The sequence below is a fragment of the Electrona antarctica genome (assembly GCF_951216825.1).
Source record: "Electrona antarctica genome assembly, chromosome: 15".
In the NCBI taxonomy this organism is placed as follows: Eukaryota; Metazoa; Chordata; class Actinopteri; order Myctophiformes; family Myctophidae; genus Electrona; species Electrona antarctica.
The window spans coordinates 4,322,980-4,348,074 of NC_136796.1; the positions used below are offsets into that span (position 1 = coordinate 4,322,980).

General features: G+C 40.8%; 2 protein-coding genes across 2 annotated transcripts; both read right to left on the minus strand.

Moving 5' to 3' along the window:
* Positions 1-590: 590 nt before the first annotated feature.
* LOC306938709 (2-5A-dependent ribonuclease-like) lies at positions 591-2,837 on the minus strand (the record flags this gene model as incomplete). The annotated part of the gene is made up of 5 exons (XM_079522976.1): positions 2,735-2,837; positions 2,387-2,634; positions 1,791-1,974; positions 1,020-1,168; positions 591-747 (listed from the first exon to the last, which is right to left on the minus strand). The coding sequence occupies exons 1-5, from the start codon at positions 2,804-2,806 to the stop codon at positions 591-593; spliced, it is 810 nt and encodes a 269-aa protein (XP_079379102.1). The 5' UTR covers positions 2,807-2,837.
* Positions 2,838-9,149: 6,312 nt separating this feature from the next.
* LOC306938710 (uncharacterized protein) lies at positions 9,150-25,049 on the minus strand (the record flags this gene model as incomplete). The annotated part of the gene is made up of 11 exons (XM_079522977.1): positions 24,794-25,049; positions 23,577-23,644; positions 20,810-20,889; positions 15,899-15,958; positions 15,055-15,339; positions 13,389-13,644; positions 11,263-11,435; positions 10,915-11,162; positions 10,351-10,534; positions 9,579-9,727; positions 9,150-9,306 (listed from the first exon to the last, which is right to left on the minus strand). The coding sequence occupies exons 5-11, from the start codon at positions 15,328-15,330 to the stop codon at positions 9,150-9,152; spliced, it is 1,443 nt and encodes a 480-aa protein (XP_079379103.1). The 5' UTR covers positions 15,331-15,339; positions 15,899-15,958; positions 20,810-20,889; positions 23,577-23,644; positions 24,794-25,049.
* Positions 25,050-25,095: the final 46 nt, after the last annotated feature.

Consider the following 25,095-nt stretch of genomic DNA (forward strand, 5'->3'; position numbering starts at 1 on the left):
GGGTGAGCAACTCCATGCAAGTGGATGGGAGGGGATTTCCGGTGGGGTTATATATATATTACCATATTGTGCCAAATTTAAGATGACTCTGATTGTAAGACGACCCCCATTTTTTCAAGACTCATTTGTGGAAAAAGAACATTGAAGACCAAATAGTCTAGTCCCCGATTATAATACGACCCCGTTATTTAGGATATTTCCATTGGAGAAAAAAAACTGTCTTATTCAGCACAATAGGGTATTTGTGTCTACCCTGAGACTGGGAGGTCGGGGTTCGATCCCCAAAAATAATAATAAAGGACCCACCCAATGTCTCGCTGCTTGGCACTCAGCATCAAGGGTTGGAATGGGGACATACTAGGGTCATGTCCATGTCCACTTGTACATGAAGCTGCATCCTGCTGCATGAACAGGAGATAGGCTCCCCGGCAAAGCTCATTTTATGAATGCATTGCAATAAAAGTATATACATTTATATAGATTAAAAAGGGCACTTTGAGTAATTTAGTCCTGATTCTTACACCGGTGGAATGGAACATGACTCTCAATGGCTTGTGGACTAGGCAGCACTGGTGCTGATATCTTCTACTTCAGGAAGTAAACGCACATCTGAAACAGAACTCAAACATGTCCCTCAGGGCGGGCCTGGAGTTCCAGTCTGGTTCTTGTTCTTTGGCAAACTTGTAAACGTACCCAAACAGAGCAGGAAACATCTCCATCAGGTTGATACGAGCTGCAGCCTCTGCACTGTGAACACAAAGCAGTGAGCATTCAACACCATTCACAACTATAGTGATATCACAATCAATTAAATTAAAATCATATCACGCATTGAGGTTGTGTTTGTGTTGATGTAATTCAACTTACTAGTGTGCATGGAGGTTGCGTTGATGTAATTAACTTACTAGTGTGCATGGAGGTTGCGTTGATGTAATTAACTTACTAGTGTGCATGGAGGTTGCGTTGATGTAATTAACTTACTAGTGTGCATGGAGGTTGCGTTGATGTAATTAACTTACTGGTGTGCATGGAGGTTGCGTATGAAGCGCAGCAGTCCAAATGAGTTGTCAGAGTAGAACTTCTTCTTCTTGCCATCAGGGCCTTTCTTCATGTTATGTTCATCCATTGCCTCAAACAACTTCCTGGTCTCCTCATCGACTTCTCTGAACTGGAATAAAAACCACACTTGTTTGAAGCAATTTGTTTAAAGTGCTCTAAAAACACATTAAAAGTCCATAGACGTGGATGCCACTTTGTTTAACCCATTTTGGGCGGGAACCCCTTTTGGTGTTAGCATTATGTTATGCTTTAGCTATTGAAAAATAGCAGATCTACAAGCTCATAGCGCGCCACCGAGTGGCGCGCTACGAGCTTGTAGGTCTGCTATTTTTGAAAAATCGAAGAACCACCGACATAGAAACATAGCTTTTTCAGAAAACTGTCAGGATGTAGAAGACATTTTTAGAATCTGATCTCAGGTCAAAATGGGTTAAAGAGCTCTACACAAACATTACCAGGGTAAAAGAGCTCAAAACCAACATTAAAAAGTCCATAGACTTGGGTGCCATATGATGTAATTTCCCGAAAGCCAGATGTTGGAGGGGCTAGCACCCCTCAAAAACACACAGTACAATCACATGGACTTGAGAACAAAGATGGACGTGAGCCTGGAATTATTCTGTAGTGCCTTTGTAAAGGCCTATTTGTATGTCACAAACAAATAGAGATCAAATAAAGAGAAACAAATAAAGGTGTAGTTTTACTGCTTTTTCATATTATCAATAACTAACCTTTTGTTTCCATGCGTTGAACTGTCCCTGCTCAGCATACTGGTCTAATGCAGGGATGAGGACTCTCAATGACCTGATGAGTGCCTTCTCCTCCTCATTCTTGGCCTTGTCCTCGTCCTTTTCAGCTTTTAGGTATTTCTCAACTTCCTTTTCATTTCCAATCCTTCTCAAGTACTCCGTTCTCCTGGGAAGAAAATAGTGAAAACATGAATCTACTCCATAAGTTGATATGTTCCTCTGTGTGCAAACTTTACTTTCCCTGTGGATGTGGATAATTTTTTTCCCTGTGCAGTTTCTGACCTGTGTTATTATGTCAAAGTACCAATGAAAAAAGATGTAGCTTACACAAAATCTAATTTTGAATAAGCTACATCTTTACACATGTAAGCCCGCAATGTGACGATAAAGTAAATTCTGATTCTCATTTTCTCATTTTCTTCAAACATATTGGTAATATATATATATATATATATATATATATATATATATATATATATATATAGTACTGATCATACAGATTAACAATGTGCTGAAATAGTGTTTATAGACCAATGAATGAATAGCGTGTGGAACAAACAAAAACCTTTCTATCGTACCATGTGTTTGGCCAAAAGAACGGATGAGCCAAGCATTTCTTCACTTCAGGTCTTTCCTTTGGTTCTCCCTTGATCATCCACTCAACCAGATCCTTGGCAACCATATCATCATCAAGTTCAACATGTTTCAGATAGTAGTTGCATTCGGAAATGTTTTGTTGACATTTCCAGGTTTCTCCTTTCTTGGTGTCCTCCAGAAATGGATGGTGTCCTCCAGAAAGGATGTAATATGTCAACATCCCAGCCACCTTAGGAATGAGCATGAAAATGAGTACGAACATTTTGATCTGGTTGATCTTTGTTCTCATTATTTAAATTGTTCTCACTCACTCAGATTAAAAAACTAACCTGGATATCGGTGCTTGTTTTATAACCATGATGATTTTTCACTCCACTTTTATTCAAAGTCTCCTTTGCCATCCAGCATGGTGTTCCTACAACTCCGGTGTGACGGGTTGTTTGGCCTTCGTCTATTCGTCGGCTTATTCCAAAATCTGCCAATCTTGCCACTGCACGCTTCCGTGTTGTGATGCCAGAGGCTCCGCCTAGCCGAGCTACGTCACTTCCTGGACGGCGATCAACCAGTGGTCCGGGGACCACCGGTGGTCCTTGAGGGGGTTCCAGGTGGTCCCCAGCTAAATGATGGAGAGTTGGTAACCAAATGGACCCTTATTAGATCTTTACCTCTTGAGAGTGTAAAATAAAACCAAATGGACCCTTATTAGATCTTTACCTCTTGAGAGTGTAAAATGAAACCAAATGGACCCTTACGAGTCCATTTGGTTTCATTTTACACTCTCAAGAGTTAGATTATTCTTAAACATCTGGTTCCAATTTCCAATACTACTTCTTAGAAAGCTTTAGTTACTAGTTACTTTGTAGATTTTGATTATTATAAAGCAATACATTAACCACTTCAGCCACTATATACACTTTGGCCATTTGAAAATAGCCAATCTACAATGAGCTTGTAAAGAACCGCTATTTTCAAAAGATTAATATACATTTGAAAACGGGGCATTCTGTACTTTTTGATCCCAATACTTTTGTACTTTTACTCAAGTACATTTTGAATTCCAGACGTATCCCAGAGTATTTCTATATTGCAGTTAAAGGACCACTTCACCACTTTTCAACCCATCTTCATATAATAGGTCCTCACTAATAATCATGATAAAATACCACCATTCTTTTCTACTCAGTCTGTGTCTCATAGGAGGGCTGTGGGCAGTTCGGAAACCCATCCACCAGTGACATCATCGTTAGGCATATTCTTTTTTAAACAAGATGTTTTTTACTAAAATGTTTAGATTTTTATCATCATGAGAACGATGGCTTCCTTTTTCGCATTGCAACTTTTCAGGACTAGAAAGCCTGCAGTTTCTATTAGCTTGGATTCCCCATTGATGATGTCACTGGTGGACGGGTTTGTAAACTGCCCACAACCCTCCAATGAGACACAGACTGAGTAGAAAAAAAATTGTGCCATTTTATCATGATTATTAGTGAGGACCTATTATATGAAGATAGATTGAAAAGTGGTGAAGTGGTCCTTTAAGTATCGGTGCTTTTACCTAAAGTACAAAATGTGAGTACTTTCCCACCACTGGTTTTCAGATGGGGGGGGGGGGGGGTAACCTGACTCCGCCAGATGGGGCAGCAGGGGGGGGGGGGGGGGGGGTCTGCGGACAATTATACATAAACTCTCTCAGTGCCACAGGACGACTAATGACGCCTCCCCCTTATGCCCTATAGTGCCATGGGCGCCTTTAAAAAAAAAAGAAAATAATATATATATTTTTTTTTTCATATTTTGAAAATTGCTCTAATCCGGTGTGCAGGTGATGACATGCACATGACATGCACAATATAATTTAATTTTCTTTCTTTTATTTATAATGGGCTTCGGTGGCAACGAGGGCCAAAACTGGTGTTCACCAGGTGTCACTGGATTTAATGTGGGACTCCAAAACTAGGAGAACCTGCTATCAGCTGATCTCAGCATGAACTACCATTGATGTCACCATGTTCCAAAAAGACAGATGTGACATTTTATAAGATATAGGCTACATTAACCCCAATAATCAGGCTGCTGATCCAGTCTAGATCTAGACTCTAGAGCGGATACGGAAGCCATGCAGGCTGCTGATCCAGTCTAGATCTAGACTCTAGAGCGGATACAGAAACCATGCAGGCTGCTGATCCAGTCTAGATCTAGACTCTAGAGCGGATACAGAAACGATGCAGGCTGCTGATCCAGTCTAGATCTAGACTCTAGAGCGGATACGGAAGCCATGCAGGCTGCTGATCCAGTCTAGATCTAGACTCTAGAGCGGATACAGAAACCATGCAGGCTGCTGATCCAGTCTAGATCTAGACTCTAGAGCGGATACAGAAACGATGCAGGCTGCTGATCCAGTCTAGATCTAGACTCTAGAGCGGATACGGAAGCCATGCAGGCTGCTGATCCAGTCTAGATCTAGACTCTAGAGCGGATACAGAAACGATGCAGGCTGCTGATCCAGTCTAGATCTAGACTCTAGAGCGGATACGGAAGCCATGCAGGCTGCTGATCCAGTCTAGATCTAGACTCTAGAGCGGATACAGAAACGATGCAGGCTGCTGATCCAGTCTAGATCTAGACTCTAGAGCGGATACAGAAACGATGCAGGCTGCTGATCCAGTCTAGATCTAGGGCTCCATCTTGCACCCAGGGCCGGCCCTAAGCAATTTGGCGCCCTAGGCCGGATTTTTCGGAAGCGGAAGGGCAGGCCTTAAACCGTCTGGAACAAACTGGGCGACAAATGATGAAATTACTGCAGATGAGGGGAAAAAGGTAAAGTAATAACTTTACTGACAAATCCTTGTGTATTTCTGAAAGTCTGCTGGAGCAGCCATTCCCAAATGTGGTACTTTGACAGACAAACATTGACAAATATGTCAGAAGAAATGACACATATAGAGCCTACAGACTACCAAGATAATATAACCTGTTTGGTGAGGTTAGACTATAATCACCCACACAGTCAGCTGCTCAACCCTAGCTAGGTATGTTCCACAAATAAATACATAAATCACATGTGTATGTTTTATTGTGCCTGTGTGCCAATCACTTAAGTTACATTGAAGAGTTCTCTTTGACACATTTGCTACCTTTCATGATCTGAATTCACGAGATGAATGAGTATACTAAGGCACCAATACTTGTATCAGATGTTAGGTATACTGTATGTAAGGTTTGGGACAGTTAGAGACAGATTTTGCGTTACCGAGAGAGATACACAAAGATTATTGTTGCCAAAATGAATATAACTAAATTTTCAAGCAAAAACAGCAACACAAGATTATTTTTTTCTCACTTTTATATACATTTCTGGCTTGTGACAAAAAAAACTGCAGGATTTTGTGGTGAGAACTTTAAATCCAAAGTCCAGAAGGGTATATATATTTTTTTCATTTAAAAGTAGTGCCCAGACATGGGAACGATATTCATTTTCTAGGAACCACACAGCCTATAGTGATAGGAAATGTTTAATGGTGGCATGTAATTAAAACATTTCCTTTATAGGTCTAATTTTGATCTTTAATAAAAAAATGAATACATTTTAAAATAAATGAATACATTCACTTCAGGTCTAATTTAATCTCTTTTTCCGTTAATGATTAAACTGTAAAGTGGCAATACAAAAGTAATGGTGGCTTTTTTGTTGTTGCTATTTTAAAGGTGTGGGGGTGTGGAGGACCGGGGGGTGGGGGGGGGGTTATACAATGTATCAAAACATATCAAAGGAACAGCTGGATTGTAAAATGTATCAAAACATATCAAAGGAACAGCTGGATTGTAAAATGTATCAAAACATATCAAAGGAACAGCTGGATTGTAAAATGTATCAAAACATATCAAAGGAACAGCTGGATTGTAAAATGTATCAAAACATATCAAAGGAACAGCTGGATTGTAAAATGTATCAAAACATATCAAAGGAACAGCTGGATTGTAAAATGTATCAAAACATATCAAAGGAACAGCTGGATTGTAAAATGTATCAGCAAAAATAAAGAAACGTCAGAAATAAACAGCAGAATCTCTGGAATAATATAGTCTTATCAAAATATAATATAAAAATAATATAGTCTTATATGTCCTCATATGTATTAAGATAATACATATGAGGACATTCTATTCTTAGTTCCAGAAAAACCCGAGGTGGAGTAGATGGTGGAATAGGACAGTGGTTCTCAAACTGTGGACCTGGAGCCAAATGAAAAACCCGAGGTGGAGTAGATGGTGGAATAGGACAGTGGTTCTCAAACTGTGGACCTGGAGCCAAATGAAAAACCCGAGGTGGAGTAGATGGTGGAATAGGACAGTGGTTCTCAAACTGTGGACCTGGAGCCAAATGAAAAACCCGAGGTGGAGTAGATGGTGGAATAGGACAGTGGTTCTCAAACTGTGGACCTGGAGCCAAATGAAAAACCCGAGGTGGAGTAGATGGTGGAATAGGACAGTGGTTCTCAAACTGTGGACCTGGAGCCAAATGAAAAACCCGAGGTGGAGTAGATGGTGGAATAGGACAGTGGTTCTCAAACTGTGGACCTGGAGCCAAATGAAAAACCCGAGGTGGAGTAGATGGTGGAATAGGACAGTGGTTCTCAAACTGTGGACCTGGAGCTAAATGATTTTAGGAGGATGATATGCTTAACCCATTTAGGCCTGACCTCGAAATTTAAAAAAAAAATCTTCTAAATCCTCCAGTTTTCTGAAATAAATATTTTCACGATTTTTCAAAAATAGCAGACCTACAAGCTCATAGCTCGCCACTCGGTGGCGCGCTATGAGCTTGTAGATCTGCTATTTTTCAATAGCTAAATTATAACATAATGTTTAAAACACCAATGTTTTCTCACTGAACAGAACACAAACCAACATACAGTATAAGTGGTATTAAAGGACATTTCTAAAGTGACAATTTAAGGCCCTTTAAGATCTTTTTAATACATCTAAAATGAGAATAAACCATTACTGCTTCAAAGGTAATCATCAAAATATACAATAAAACAATGGTCAAACATTGGCAGAATTGTAAAATATTGCCAGAGAAAGAGGCACAAATTGTGCAAATTATAGCCTGCACTCTACAAGCTCACAACGCCTTGTGATCTCCCAATGAAAATACAATCAAAATGACGTATATACCTTGAGGTCTTACCTTGATACCTCTGCACCGGAATAGGCATATCAAGGCACATTAACACAATCAGCACTGGGATTTCTTTCAAAATAGAAGCTCGAGGTGCCGGGCAGATATGGCAGCTTTTACTCTGAAAGCCGGGGGCTTCCGTTCCGTACAAAAACCGGGAGTCATAATGTTGCTTGCTTACCTTCCGATCATTACGATAAAGTCTCTCTAGAAGCGTTAATATTCCGGGCGAGAGGCATGTTGAAGTCAGAAATGAAGACAGAAGTATAGCCATCTGGTCAAAACCACGGAGAGCTCCCTAGATTACGCACGGCGAGCCTTTATTTCTGAGCCGTAAACAGGGAAGTGAATGGCAGCTCATGCGCGAAAAGCAAGGAATACATTGCAGAAAGATAGGCCAACCCAAAAACAAAAGAAAAAAAAAATCAGAATATATTTTTTCCGTTTGATATCAATGAAAAAGCGCTATAGGACGTGTGTACACATCGTCGCAATCCGTCGGTTGGATTAGCTATGACGTTTCCACACATCGTACGGACGGAATGTGTTAACAACCGATACAATACAACCAAGTTCGTACTCTATAGCGGGGGTGCGGTGCTCGTTCAGGACTCGAGCCCAGCGTTCATGAATACAATTCTTGCTTGTTTTGTTTTACTCTTTTGTTTTGTTTTTGTTTTTTGTTTTTTTGTTTTGTTTTGTTTAGATGTGTATGCGCCAATCAATAAAGTAAACTAAACTTTGAAGTGAAAAGGGGTCAGGTATTTATAAGAATTTATTCTTCTTCCTGCTCCTTTTCGTCATAGGTGTATCAGATACTGTATGAAAGACAAATTAATTATGAAAGATATTAATTGTTATCTATTATGATTTGTACTGTATTGTGTTACACTATGTGCGAAATAAAATGAAAATGAAATGAAAAATGAAATGTGAAGAGGACTCAAATAGGCCACACCCATCACATTTCCAACCCGGATAAGGGGTGAAAAGGGACTATGCGCTGGGTGAGCAACTCCATGCAAGTGGATGGGAGGGGATTTCCGGTGGGGTTATATATATATTACCATATTGTGCCAAATTTAAGATGACTCTGATTGTAAGACGACCCCCATTTTTTCAAGACTCATTTGTGGAAAAAGAACATTGAAGACCAAATAGTCTAGTCCCCGATTATAATACGACCCCGTTATTTAGGATATTTCCATTGGAGAAAAAAAACTGTCTTATTCAGCACAATAGGGTATTTGTGTCTACCCTGAGACTGGGAGGACCCACCCAATGTCTCGCTGCTTGGCACTCAGCATCAAGGGTTGGAATGGGGACATACTAGGGTCATGTCCATGTCCACTTGTACATGAAGCTGCATCCTGCTGCATGAACAGGAGATAGGCTCCCCGGCAAAGCTCATTTTATGAATGCATTGCAATAAAAGTATATACATTTATATAGATTAAAAAGGGCACTTTGAGTAATTTAGTCCTGATTCTTACACCGGTGGAATGGAACATGACTCTCAATGGCTTGTGGACTAGGCAGCACTGGTGCTGATATCTTCTACTTCAGGAAGTAAACGCACATCTGAAACAGAACTCAAACATGTCCCTCAGGGCGGGCCTGGAGTTCCAGTCTGGATCTTGTTCTTTGGCAAACTTGTAAACGTACCCAAACAGAGCAGGAAACATCTCCATCAGGTTGATACGAGCTGCAGCCTCTGCACTGTGAACACAAAGCAGTGAGCATTCAACACCATTCACAACTATAGTGATATCACAATCAATTAAATTAAAATCATATCACGCATTGAGGTTGTGTTTGTGTTGATGTAATTCAACTTACTAGTGTGCATGGAGGTTGCGTTGATGTAATTAACTTACTAGTGTGCATGGAGGTTGCGTTGATGTAATTAACTTACTAGTGTGCATGGAGGTTGCGTTGATGTAATTAACTTACTAGTGTGCATGGAGGTTGCGTTGATGTAATTAACTTACTGGTGTGCATGGAGGTTGCGTATGAAGCGCAGCAGTCCAAATGAGTTGTCAGAGTAGAACTTCTTCTTCTTGCCATCAGGGCCTTTCTTCATGTTATGTTCATCCATTGCCTCAAACAACTTCCTGGTCTCCTCATCGACTTCTCTGAACTGGAATAAAAACCACACTTGTTTGAAGCAATTTGTTTAAAGTGCTCTAAAAACACATTAAAAGTCCATAGACGTGGATGCCACTTTGTTTAACCCATTTTGGGCGGGAACCCCTTTTGGTGTTAGCATTATGTTATGCTTTAGCTATTGAAAAATAGCAGATCTACAAGCTCATAGCGCGCCACCGAGTGGCGCGCTACGAGCTTGTAGGTCTGCTATTTTTGAAAAATCGAAGAACCACCGACATAGAAACATAGCTTTTTCAGAAAACTGTCCGGATGTAGAAGACATTTTTAGAATCTGATCTCAGGTCAAAATGGGTTAAAGAGCTCTACACAAACATTACCAGGGTAAAAGAGCTCAAAACCAACATTAAAAAGTCCATAGACTTGGGTGCCATATGATGTAATTTCCCGAAAGCCAGATGTTGGAGGGGCTAGCACCCCTCAAAAACACACAGTACAATCACATGGACTTGAGAACAAAGATGGACGTGAGCCTGGAATTATTCTGTAGTGCCTTTGTAAAGGCCTATTTGTATGTCACAAACAAATAGAGATCAAATAAAGAGAAAAAAATAAAAGGTGTAGTTTTACTGCTTTTTCATATTATCAATAACTAACCTTTTGTTTCCATGCGTTGAACTGTCCCTGCTCAGCATACTGGTCTAATGCAGGGATGAAGACTCTCAATGACCTGATGAGTGCCTTCTCCTCCTCATTCTTGGCCTTGTTCTCGTCCTCTTCAGCTTTTAGGTATTTCTCAACTTCCTTTTCATTTCCAATCCTTCTCAAGTACTCCGTTCTCCTGGGAAGAAAATAGTGAAAACATGAATCTACTCCATAAGTTGATATGTTCCTCTGTGTGCAAACTTTACTTTCCCTGTGGATGTGGATAATTTTTTTCCCTGTGCAGTTTCTGACCTGTGTTATTATGTCAAAGTACCAATGAAAAAAGATGTAGCTTACGCAAAATCTAATTTTGAATAAGCTACATCTTTACACATGTAAGCCCGCAATGTGACGATAAAGTAAATTCTGATTCTCATTTTCTTCAAACATATTGGTAATATATATATATATATATATATATTGTACTGATCATACAGATTAACAATGTGCTGAAATAGTGTTTATAGACCAATGAATGAATAGCGTGTGGAACAAACAAAAACCTTTCTATCGTACCATGTGTTTGGCCAAAAGAACGGATGAGCCAAGCATTTCTTCACGCTAGGTCTCTCCTTTGGTTCTCCCTTGATCATCCACTCAACCAGATCCTCGGCAACCATATCATCATCAAGTTCAACATGTTTCAGATAGTAGTTGCATTCGGAAATGTTTTGTTGACATTCCCAGGTTTCTCCATTCTTGGTGTCCTTTAGAAATGGATGGTGTCCTCCAGAAAGGATGTAATATGTCAACATCCCAGCCACCTTAGGAATGAGCATGAAAATGAGTACGAACATTTTGATCTGGTTGATCTTTGTTCTCATTATATAAATTGTTCTCACTCACTCAGATTAAAAAACTAACCTGGATATCGGTGCTTGTTTTATAACCATGACGATTTTTCACTCCACTTTTATTCAAAGTCTCCTTTGCCATCCAGCATGGTGTTCCTACAACTCCGGTGTGACGGGTTGTTTGGCCTTCGTCTATTCGTCGGCTTATTCCAAAATCTGCCAATCTTGCCTTTCCTTGAATATCTGCGGGGAAAGTCGGTATATCAATGTGATTAGATTAGGCCAAATAAATTAAACATAGTTGCTTATATTTCTGATATTCGCTTGTTTCCTTACCAATCAAGACATTTTGAGGCTTGATGTCCCGGTGGAGAATTATACTATCCTGACCATGAAGAATTCTTAAGCTATTGAGGAACTGTTTTGCAATCGGTTTCCTCCCCTGTTCTGGAAGTTCAGTGATGTATTCGTCCAGTGTGCGTTCACATAACTGAAGAGCAAGGTACCCATAGTCCTTATCCTCTACAAAGTCAACATATCGTACAATCGAAGGATCATCAAGAAGAAGACGTAGATATAGTTCATCATTCTTCAGGTCGTACAGGTTGTGGGTTTTAGACATTCTCTTAACTGCAACTTCAGTGCCATCATTTCTTAACCCCAAGAAGACCTCAACTCCATGACTTCCCTCTCCTATGCGGAATTCTGTACCTTTCCCAAACACAAGACTCTCAACTTCTTTAACTTGACTGTCATCCATGTTTACAAGCTTCTCTAACTGAGGCCTCCATCTTTTACTGACTGGGAACCATTTCCGTGGTGTTGTTGATGTACTAGCACCAGGGTCATGTGGTGTTGTTGATGTACTAGCACCAAGGTCATCTCTTTTCTTCTCTTTGGGTCCTGTTGATGGTAGTCATGGAAATTCTGAATTTGGCAGTTACACGCACGCACACACGCAGTATATTTTATATATATATATATATATATATATATATATATATATATATATATATAGATATAGTAGTAAAGTGTGCCGCTTGGGATACAATTTACATTATGAAGAGAGGATATATACATTTTTATTTATTTTTGCACGATGGAAATAAGGGAATTAGCACAACACCCCAATGCCCCATTCTATTCAATTCAATTCATTGAGGGCTTATGGTAGGGGAAATAGCCAATAATGCGCTTCTGCACAAAATAACACCTGGACCTCTTTGGTGGGGAGTGGGGACGTAACAACTACAAATAAAGGTAAGAAAGCCTTCTAGCATGGAATTCTCCTTTAATTTCCTGACAAATGTATATTTTTAATTTCCTGAAAAATGAACATTTTGGAGTTATGAGGTTTCCTCCCGACAGCAGAGAAATATATAGTCTAGTCCCCGATTATAATATGACCGCGTTATTAATGATAAACCCCCCTCCCCCACGTCAGAAGATTTCTGTTTTGTCATGTTATGTCCCACTTGACATTGAATTTCCCACAGGAGAGGTAATAGCATTATTGTTTAAATAGCATTAATTCTCCAATGTCCCCTCAAACATCACCACTCTGGATCAAGTATCCATTGAATGGGTTGATTTGTATAAATATCTTGTGATAAACTTCAATGTTTAATTTCTCACAGGTTGCTACATTGGTATGCTCTCACTTACAACGCCATTCTCGGGAATTTCCCACCTTACATTTTATCTAAATTCGAAAACTCCCTCAACCTCAGATCAAAAGCTTGGCGTATATATATATATATATATATATATCGTGCCCACAACTAAATCTGAGGTTGGAGGGGGGGGGGGGGGGGGGGGGGGGGGCATGCGTTTTTTGGACCCCGGTCATGGAATGATCTACAGACCAGAGTCACCAGACTCAACCTGGCTTCTGTGATTCCCCTAGTGAGTTTTAAAAGGATTGCCATGGGCACACTTTACAGACACTGCTCCTGCTTTGACATATAGCAAATGTTGTTTCTCTAGTTTTTTTTTCTTTCGTTTATTAGCTAATTGTGTTGCTTAGTTTTTATATTAGCCTTTTATTGGTCACTATTAGACATTCCTGTTTCTCTTTGAGCTTCTTCGGCAGAGGGTACTGTGTTTACGAATGTTATATGTCTGTCCCTGTTATTGTCTTTTCACACTTGCAATGTGGATTTTACTGGTTAAATAAAATGTAAAATAATTGCCTACCTTCGAGTTCGTCTAGACAGCCGTCCAGTGGCCAGTGGATCTGCTGACAAAGCCTCTTCATAAACTGCTCTGCTCCCTCTGCTGTGTATTTGTCTATTATCACTTCGGCAGTGTCTATCCTGATTGCTTTATCCAGCTGGCTCCATGGCAATCCAATGGTGCCACGGCAAATGTCGTTGAACTCCACAAACATTTTGATTGTCATCCCACGCAGAGTATTCAAGATACGTTCCTCTGATGTGTCTGTGATTGGATTCTGGAATAAATGCATCTTAACAGCTCAGCTTCATTATCTTAAAAGGAACAATGGCTAATAAGATAAATATGCTTCAAAACATTATACTTGTCCTCTATAATTAAAATTTAAAAATAAAAACACTTTAAATATTTTATTTCTTTCTTAAATAGAGAATCTTTCACTCAATAGGAGTTGCTCGCGTCGCAAGTTGATGATGTCATCTGTCCATGTGTGGTCCAGCCCTATGGAATTTATGGAATGCACGTGCTAATAAAAAGGATTTAAAATATTGCTTAGATGTTCATATTAACCTCAGGAAGTATTAAGTTGTTTTTATTAGCATATGCATTCCATACATTCCATAGGGCTAGACCATATGGGCATATGACATCATCAACTTGTGACGGCAGCAGTTACTATTGAGTGAAGGATTCTCTTTTTATGAAAGAAATAAAATAATTAAGATGTTTTTATTTTTGTTGTAGAGGGCAAGTATAATGTTTTAAGGCATATTTGTCTTATTAGCCAGGGTTCCTTTTAAAGGGATTGTGACATAAAAGTAGTTTGTAATTTTTTTTAGGTTTTCTGAGCTCAATTGCAAACCTGAACTTTTAACATTCAGTAGATTTCCTGTGATCTGGGGTTTTCTGGCTCAAACAAGTGCTCTGATTTGTGATGTCACAGCCTGCAAATCCCATATATGTCAATGGGATTTGCCAGCAGATGGCACTGTTTTGCCTGTTTTCATTGCAGCTCAAAAGGCTTCCAAACCCCAGAGAAAACTCCAGACCACAGAAAATCTACTGAATGTTCAAAGTTCAGTTTTTTGGGGGTGTAATTGAGGTCATACAACTTTTTTTTTTAAATAAAAAAGAAGAAAAATTATATGAGACCTTTAGTATTAATTTATACATGTATGGTTCTAAAGTATTTATATTAATTGAATGTATGTGCATATAGAGTAGACCAACAGGTCAGTGAAAACAAAGCCATATAGAGCGTCGCAGTCCCATCTTTCCCATAAACGTTTCAGAAAGTATTTATTTAAAGACCTTTAAGCCTCAGACAAAGCCAACTCTGCTCCTGACAAATCATGGCAATAAACACAATTTGTTGGGCCGAACAAATACTACGACGCTCTAAACACATATTCATGTAGGCCTATGTTTATTATTTTTTAACTTGTGAATAATATGCGAATGTATTTGAAGATCTGTTGAAAGTATGTACAATAAAGGGGTATTTACTCGCGACCCATATATGGGTCCCAACCCAGTTTGGGAAACAGTGACTTAAATCATTGTCATCAAGTGTCTGTGTATGAAACCATGTGCATGTACATCAATGTGTGTGTTTACTGAACTAGTGACTGCTTTCAGACACAATAGCCATTGTGTTCAGTTTCTCTTCACCGTGCACATCACATACCTGATATATTTTGGGTATTTTTAAAAACCTCTCCAGTAGATCCTTCCTGTTCATCTTCTGCAGAACATTCACCATGATCTGATCTGCATTATCACCGTAATATGTGTTGATCATACCGCCGATCACACGCAAGTCCGTTGTCTGCAGACTGCTCCTTGGTATTGGATCGAGGCCTTCAAGAATAGAACGGCATCGCAGAAAAAACTTGAAAGTCCTGAGCTCGTCTATATCCAACTTCTTCAGAGTTTGATACACATGAGGTTTATATGCGGCCATGGTTGATTCCTGGTACAAACAGAGCAGGGTGTCAACATCTCAGCTTCATTCTCTTAAACTAAGCGTTGGGTGTGAAGAGACTGAACACAAGCTTTTTCATGGAATACACAATAACCTCTTAAATGACATTTAACCTCATAAACCTCTGTGAGATTGTACATCAGCTAGGTATGAGTGAGTGAGCTCACTCACACCTATACATCTAGCATACAACAATGTTGCATGGTAGATGTAAACAAGTTGTAAGTGTCATGGCCGCCCCAATGCATTTCCAATGGAAGTCACATGGTTTGACACAACATTTTTGTTTGATGCTGTTGTATGGTTTTCGGCTGTGTTTCGACTGCCCCCCCTCCCCCTCATACAACACGTTTGTCTCTTCAAACCACGTGACTCCTATTGGAAATGAATTGCGAGCTTGCAACAGTCAACAAGTCTCATGCATCAGATATACAACAACCTGTTGTGCAGGTGTGAGTGAAGCCTTAGCCAACAACAACATGCTCAACACGGGTCTTCAGTTATATTAGCTTGGTTTGATCACTGTTGTAAATAAACATAGGCCTACCTGTTGTTTTTACAGTTTGAGATTCCACAAATTGTCCACTAGATGGCGAACTTTAAACACCTAAGAGAAGAGGGGGGAGGAAGACAAAGTTGAAACTGTACTGTACAGAAATACAAAGGGCTTGACATTAACCTTTTGAGGCACTGAAGTAAATCTCCCATTCACTTGTCCGGGCAAAAAAGTCACTTGTCCGGAGCATGAGTACACACAAATACATTTTAAATCAACTTACTGTAAGTAGGTTTTGGTAAATACATTTTTGAATATTGGATGAATATCCAAGTTAATAGCCCTGTCTGTGATCTGTCGCAAGCCTGATCAATTTGTATGAGTCGGGACTATTCAAAGTATATAGGCCTCAATAGGAATTAGGCCTACAGTGTTTTGTTCTTTGTCACAATCTGTACATTTAAGGTTTACAAAAAGGACATGAGACAGTGAAAGTGATCAAGACACTATGACAACATTTAACAATAATAAGCAAGACTTTCAAATTCAAATACTGTAGACACAAAAATCAAGTCAAATCAAAAAGACGAGACAAGACAAAAAATAATGGAAACAAAAAAAATAAAATGATAGTAGGAAACAAAAAATATATAATCTTACTGAATTCTTTCAGGGAGCCACCCAGCAAGCATCTGATTCTTTCCAATTTGACATAGTTAAGTATATCCTTTATCCTATGTAGGAGAGACAGACAGTAGGACAGCTGAGGGAGACAGTGTAGGAGAGACAGAGAGTAGGACAGCTGAGACAGACAGTGTAGGAGAGACAGACAGTAGGACAGCTGAAAGACAGACAGTGTAGGAGAGACAGACAGTAGGACAGCTGAGAGGGAGACAGTGCAGGAGAGACAGACAGTAGGACAGCTGAGAGGGAGACAGTGTAGGAGAGACAGACAGTAGGACAGCTGAGAGGGAGACAGTGTAGGAGAGACAGACAGGACAGCTGAGAGGGAGACAGTGTAGGAGAGACAGACAGTAGGACAGCTGAGAGGGAGACAGTGTAGGAGAGACAGACAGTAGGACAGCTGAGATGGAGACAGTGTAGGAGAGACAGACAGCAGGACAGCTGAGAGGGAGACAGTGTAGGAGAGACAGACAGTAGGACAGCTGAGAGGGAGACAGTGTAGGAGAGACAGACAGTAGGACAGCTGAGAGGGAGACAGTCAGCAGGACAGCTGAGAGGGAGACAGTGTAGGAGAGACAGACAGTAGGACAGCTGAGAGGGAGACAGTGTAGGAGAGACAGACAGCAGACAGCTGAGAGGGAGACAGTGTAGGAGAGACAGACAGCAGGACAGCTGAGATGGAGACAGTGTAGGAGAGACAGACAGCAGGACAGCTGAGAGGGAGACAGTGTAGGAGAGACATACAGCAGGACAGCTGATAGGGAGACCGTGTAGGAGAGACAGACAGGACAGCTGAGAGGGAGACAGTGTAGGAGAGACAGACAGTAGGACAGCTGAGAGGGAGACTGTGTAGGAGAGACAGACAGTAGGACAGCTGAGATACAGACAGTGTAGGAGAGACAGACAGTAGGACAGCTGAGAGACAGACAGTGTAGGAGAGACACAAGTCTATCCGAATGTTGAGCCCATCATAACATTTCCAAGAACTACATTTTGAAATTGAATTGAAATATAGATAGATAGATAGATAGATAGATAGATAGATAGATAGATAGATAGATAGATAGATAGATAGATAGATAGATAGATAGATAGATAGATAGATAGATAGATAGATAGATAGAAATAATTAACACTGAGGTTTTGATACATTTTGATTTCCACTAAACTAATGGTGCCTTAGGCTATAGAATGTGGTACAGTAGTTACTGTACTAGAATAGAACAATTTCAAATAGTACAGTAGATATTATTGGGCGTCTTACTGGTTATTAATGAGTAAATATTTTAAGCATAACATTAACAACGCTGGTTAACAAACTGCCCTCCCACTCTGGGCGTTTGTTGTACATCAAAGCCTTCTACAAAAACCTAGGTGTTTGTAAAGATGATTTTAAACTGGCAGTGGTAACAACTGAGGAGGTACTTAAAAGACTGAGTGCCCTTCAACCCCACAAGGCCACTGGCCATGACAATATTCCCTCCACATTTCCCAGAGACTCAGCCATCTCTATAGCTCCAATCATCACATAAACCTCCATCAAACAGGGACAGCTCCCCCAAGATTTCAAATTGGCCAAAGTAACCCCCCTGCACAAGAAAGGGAGCGAATTAGACTCCGGCAACTACCGCCCTATTTCTATTCTTAGCTCCATCTCGAAAGTGATATAAATAATAATACAAATAGTCTATGAACAGGATGAAAAGTAATTTGTACAAAAATAATGTACAAATTCCAATCTGGCTTCAGAACATCCCACACCACTGACACATGCCTCCTCTATTTGAGTGACCATATCAAACACGAGGTGGATGCTGGCAAATACTGTGGCATGGTCATGCTGGACCTCCAAAAGGCTTTTAACACCGTGAACCACTCTATACTGGTTACCAAGCTAAAAGCAATTGGTTTTGATAGCACATCAGTGGGCTGCATGCAATCCTACCCAGTGAGCCATGGCGTTCCACAAGGAAGCATAGAGACACACGGGGACTACAAATTCCACGCCCCCAAATGAGACAGCGTCCCCACTTCTGGTCCGTTTCAACTGTGTACTGCAGCTGCCAATGCAATCCCTATGAGAGGCATCATAAAATACCCTTATTTCACTGGTTCATTACTGAGGCTGTAGCGATTTATTTTGTGTTCGAATAATGTGTCCCATATGTTTTATTTGTCCTTTTTAATGTCATATACCTGCCATCTCAATATACAACCCACAATGTACTATAATATACTCCATAAGATTGTAAAGACTGCTAGCATCGGATATATTGAAGTTTCCCTGACGTATGATTTGTACGTCACGCATTAATCCTTATAAATACCGCTAGATGCGGCATTCCCCAGCGACGGATCGAGCGACCACGACGAGCGTGACAGAGTCCAGCGTTGTAAACGGTTAAACGGCCGGTCTTCATCATGCCTAAAGTGTGCTGCGTTCCTCTTTGTAAAAACAACAAAGAAAAAAAACCCAGACTTATGTCACAGTGAAAATAGCCTTGAAACTTATGATAGTCAGTCATGACGCAACTTCACCCTGTCTTTAGTGCCTTGCTACATTTACAACGTTTAAGTGTAGGCTACATAAGCGTTCAGATTTCAAATATAAAGTGCTCTTCCCCGGAGCTACGGATGTTATACATTTGCACGTTTATTAGCACCCGTGTAGTCCTTATATTGTTCAATAAAAAGCATTTTTATCCGACGGCTGGACAATTTCAAATCTTTTCGCTATATGCTTTCAATACGTGCCCTTATCGGTTGGGAGGTGTATTGCACTCATGCATTATTATAACCTTTATAGAAAATGGTCACCGATCGGATTAAAATGCATTTTCTTGAACAATACGGGATGCACGGCTGTTAATAGCCGCCCATTCAAAATTCTAACATCCGTGTCCCCGGGGGTGAGCACTTTATAGGCTATTTGAAATCTGAACGTTTACAAATGCACATAACTTAGCCAGGCGCTCAAAACAAGGCAAGTCACGCCACGACGCACGTGAAGGACGAGCGTCATGTGAACCATTAATCTTATCCTACTGAATATGATATAGATTGACAATATCAAGAAGTCAGGCAAAATCATCTGAGGAGCATATGCTGCTATATAGGATTACACAGACTGAAATTGACTTCCTTGAAAAGTAAATTATTATATTATTCTTCATGCATGAAGCTCCCAATTCCCGTGAAATTGCAATATATGGGCTATATAAATAAATACCCCATATATTGTAATATGTATTAAAACTGTAATACATAAGATAGATTCTAATTGATATTTTATTATCTATAAACCTGGAGAATCCACTAGATAGTTGACAATGGATATGTCACTCCTGGCCATTTAGTTGGGTCATTTTCCCAACTACTTTTAGGCAAATCATATGGACAAATTGATAATCCAACAAGTTTTATTTTTTCTTTGTATAAAGAATTCATATACGCCTGCATGTTCACACCATGCACCACAAATACGGATAATGTATCTTCAAACTCGGCGGCGCTTGGAACGTCACTTATAAGCGACAGGTAATCAGTCTGTCAACTCAGCTCTGCTCCGTTAACATTATGGGTAACTCATTCAAGTGGTAAATTAAATGTGAAACAAGTCATCTATTGAGAAAACAAAAAAATATGTTGACAAAGACACGTCATACATTTGGAAACATATTTTTATTCAAATCAATATGGTCTTCAGTTCATGTTGTATTATTTTAAAAGTAGGCTAACTACAGTGGAATTTCAATTGACTTCTATGGGCTGGCATGCAGTACACTGGTCTAACGGACCAGAAGTGGGGCCGCTGTCTCATTTGGGGGCGTGGAATTTGTAGTCCCCGTGTGTCTCTATACTAGGGCCTTTACTGTTCCTAATATATGTAAACGACATGACATCAGCTTGTGACTGCAACTTGTTCCTGTTCACAGATGACTCGGCACTGCTAGTCTCGGACAGAAACAAACTGCAGGTTGAAAAGGCCCTCAGCTCTGAACTCGGTAGTATCTGAACCTGGCTCGCTGATAACAAACTATCTTTACACCTGGGAAAAACTGAATCCATTCTCTTTGGATTGAATAGTAATCTCAGCCAGGCAGATGGCTTCTTGGTTAGAGTGGGTGACAATATTATCACACGAAAAGATGAGGTACGTATTTCCTGTAGGCGGAGACGACAAATATGCGGTGTAAACTCGCAGGTCTTCTACTACATTGAATGGTAGAGTGAATGATTAGGTAGGTAGGTTAGTCTGCTCAAACGTTACTCTTTTACCTGCTTTTTTCAAGATTCCCAGAACATCGGTATGGACCTGTGTAGTTTGTGGCTGCTCCAACAGTAGTGGCAACATTCAACTTTGGAGAAAAACAGTCACATGTCAAAAAATACACCGTGGTGGCTGAGACCAGAGCCGTTAGTCTGGTAGGAAGGAGGGGGTCCCATGCACCCGAAAGATATATTTTTAACCTACCTTTTTATAATCCTTAAGGTGTCTATGAATTTTGATGTTCTCCGAGCTAATTATTGTCCCAAATATGTTTTTTTAACCAGTGTCCGTCCTGGATTTTAGGCTGTGAAAAATAGAAACTTTAAACCAACATAGCTCCTGAACTATACATCTGACAGAAACCATTCACCCCATTTCATGTTTGTCTTTGCATGATGAAACAAAATAATAATTAACCTAAACTGGATCACAACAACTCCTCCCCCATGCACCCTATTGATATATTTTTTCTAACATTTAAATTTTTACAATCTTCAAGATGTATAGTACACAAATGCTGATGTTCCCCACTTGAAATATTTAGTTGGGTTGTTTATAGCAGTTCCTTGACCGCGGAGAGCAAAGGTCCATTTCTCAATGGATGTCATCTAGGGGGTTTATTAAACAAATTTGGCCGGAGTAGTAGATGCAGAACAGTGGTCTCATGCAGCTATAGATAAAGCACAGTGGTCTCATGCAGCTATAGATAAAGTACAGTGGTCTCATACAGCTATAGATAAAGTACAGTGGTCTCATACAGCTATAGATAAAGTACAGTGGTCTCATGCAGCTATAGATAAAGTACAGTGGTCTCATACAGCTATAGATAAAGTACAGTGGTCTCATGCAGCTATAGATACAGTACAGTGGTCTCATGCAGCTATAGATAAAGTACAGTGGTCTCATACAGCTATAGATAAAGTACAGTGGTCTCATGCAGCTATAGATAAAGTACAGTGGTCTCATGCAGCTATAGATAAAGTACAGTGGTCTCATGCAGCTATAGATACAGTACAGTGGTCTCATGCAGCTATAGATAAAGTACAGTGGTCTCATACAGCTATAGATAAAGTACAGTGGTCTCATACAGCTATAGATAAAGTACAGTGGTCTCATGCAGCTATAGATACAGTAAAGTGGTCTCATTTTTACAACAGCCGGAAATCCAGGACGGACACAACATATGGTTAAAAAAAACATATAGGCTATGGGACAATAATTAACTCGGGGAACATCAACATTCATTAACTAGAAACCTTAAGGATTATAAAAAGGTAGGTTAGAAAAATATATCTTTCGGGTGCATGGGACCCCTCCTCCCTACCAGACTAGAGTAATGATGCATGGGACCCCCTCCTCCCTACCAGACTAGAGTAATGGTGCATGGGACCCCCTCCTCCCTACCAGACTAGAGTAATGGTGCATGGGACCCCCTCCTCCCTACCAGACTAGAGTAATGGTGCATGGGACCCCCTCCTCCCTACCAGACTAGAGTAATGGTGCATGGGACCCCCTCCTCCCTACCAGACTAGAGTAATGGTGCATGGGACCCCCTCCTCCCTACCAGACTAGAGTAATGGTGCATGGGACCCCCTCCTCCCTACCAGACTAGAGTAATGGTGCATGGGACCCCCTCCTCCCTACCAGACTAGAGTAATGGTGCATGGGACCCCCTCCTCCCTACCAGACTAGAGTAATGGTGCATGGGACCCCCTCCTCCCTACCAGACTAGAGTAATGGTGCATGGGACCCCCTCCTCCCTACCAGACTAGAGTAATGGTGCATGGGACCCCCTCCTCCCTACCAGACTAGAGTAATGGTGCATGGGACCCCCTCCTCCCTACCAGACTAGAGTAATGGTGCATGGGACCCCCTCCTCCCTACCAGACTAGAGTAATGGTGCATGGGACCCCCTCCTCCCTACCAGACTAGAGTAATGGACCCCCTCCTCCCTACCAGACTAGAGTAATGGTGCATGGGACCCCCTCCTTCCTACCAGACTAGAGTAATGGTGCATGGGACCCCCTCCTTCCTACCAGACTAGAGTAATGGTGCATGGGACCCCCTCCTTCCTACCAGACTAGAGTAATGGTGCTGGGGACCCCCTCCTCCCTACCAGACTAGAGTAATGGTGCATGGGACCCCCTCCTTCCTACCAGACTAGAGTAATGGTGCATGGGACCCCCTCCTCCCTACCAGACTAGAGTAATGGTTGAGACGAAGCAGTGAAAGGTCCTGAAAGATACATAACAATTTAGGCATTTAGCAGACGTTCTTAAGCGATTTACACTAAGCAAGAACAAAAATCATGGCAATACATCGCATATATAAAAAGTAGTTATCATGAAACGTGCGTAAGCTAAGAACGTAACAGTGGAATATCGATATAATGAAACTATAGGATCCCGATCGTGCTTTGAGCGGTCAGGCACCCCACGAGCGTCAAAAATGCCCGATTATCGGCTAGTGTAAGGCCACCTTAAGTCTACAAAAAGTGCTATCTAAGGGGCTAGGGTAGTGCTACAGGCCATGGTGCTGGTGGAGTCTGAAAAGATGGTTTTTCAGACTACGGCGGAAGATTGGGAGTGAGGCTGCAGTTCTGATTGTAATGGGAAGTGCATTCCATAGTTTTGGAGCCAGAAGGGAGAAGAGTTTGGGTGGAACATAACGTCAGTCTTACCCAATCTTTCTGTTGTATGAACACAAGGCTGCTGTACTTTATACCTCATCCTAAGCATTTAAAGTATAGGCTACTATTGATCAGTATAAACTCACCTGTGCAGTAGAAGTCTCTATGGTTGAGGAGAGAAGAGAAACAATCGGGAAGGAGCTGCTTTATATTTCTGACACACACACACACACACACACACACACACACACACACACACACACACACACACACACACACACACACACACACACACACACACACACACACACACACACACACACACACACACACACACACACACACACACACACACACATTGGACCATTTTTGTTTTTGGGATCATCAAAATATGTATAGGCCAAAAATCCAAACTTAAAAAAATAAAAATAAACGTAGGGTTGTGTGTGTTTGCGTGCCCAATTTCACCTAACTCATTTAATTGAGCATTAATGTTCCATAAATGTTCTTATGTCACTACCCATCTCCCTCAATGCCTCATGAAAAAATGAAACAGAAAAACTGTACATGTGCACAAAGTGCACATGCACGCACTACAGTGGGGACATGCGACAGGCCAACAGCACGCACACCAAGGCCCATGCACCCTGCTCGATCATGATTGGTGGAAGGCCCCTCTCTATCCTGATTGGATGAAGGCTGGGCCACCTAGCCAAAAACGAAACCTAAGGGTTTTTTTACCCCCAGGGGTTAACTGGGGACAAGGAGGAACTCCTTATATGGTCAGCACACTCTATAGTAGGGAGGATTATCACAACAAAACAAAACATAAGTGATATTTGAATTAAGTGAAATCACTGAATATACCTTTAATGTTCCATAAATGTTCTTGTTATGTCACTATAGCCATCTCCCTCAATGCCTCATGAAAAAATGAAACAGAAAAACTGTACATTTGTCTCAGAATTAGGTAGTTAAGACCTTATGTAGATTTTACATTCTCTTTTTTGTATTTGTGGAAATTCACTATGGGCTACTATTGATCAGTATAAACTCACCTGTGCAAGTATTAGTCTCTATGGTTGAGGAGAGAAGAGAAACAATCGGGAAGGAGCTGCTTTATATTTCTGACCACACCCAGCCTGCGTGCGCACGCGCACACGCGCGCGCACACACACACACACACACACACACACACACACACATAGTCTAGGGGAAGGATTGCGACATAGTGTTGGAAAGTGAAATGTAATTGTTCTTCGTTTAGGTTATTTAATTTATACTTTGCATGATTTTACAGATACAATGTAGTTTTCAAAACATGATTTCTTTAAGACATGATTAACATTAATCCCTCGGTTACCTTTTCTGAACTTTGGACGGTGGTATTAAAACTATAGGGTCCCTTCCAGGTTATATTCCACTCTCCATAGGAATGATAGGACGCAGCTTTACCAGTGAGACCCGCGGGGTCACTTGAGAGTTGATGAGATGTTTCAAAGATGCATAAAGTTGCCGTAGGAGACCGCGGAAACGTGTGCGAACTTGCGAAGCAGCGTTGCCGTTAGTGTTGGCTTCTCTGAAATTCTAGTCTCCTCCTTGACTTCCCATGTCCCGCCTGGCCGCCTCCCGAACCGCGACTGGCTAGCTGGCCTGCACGTCTAT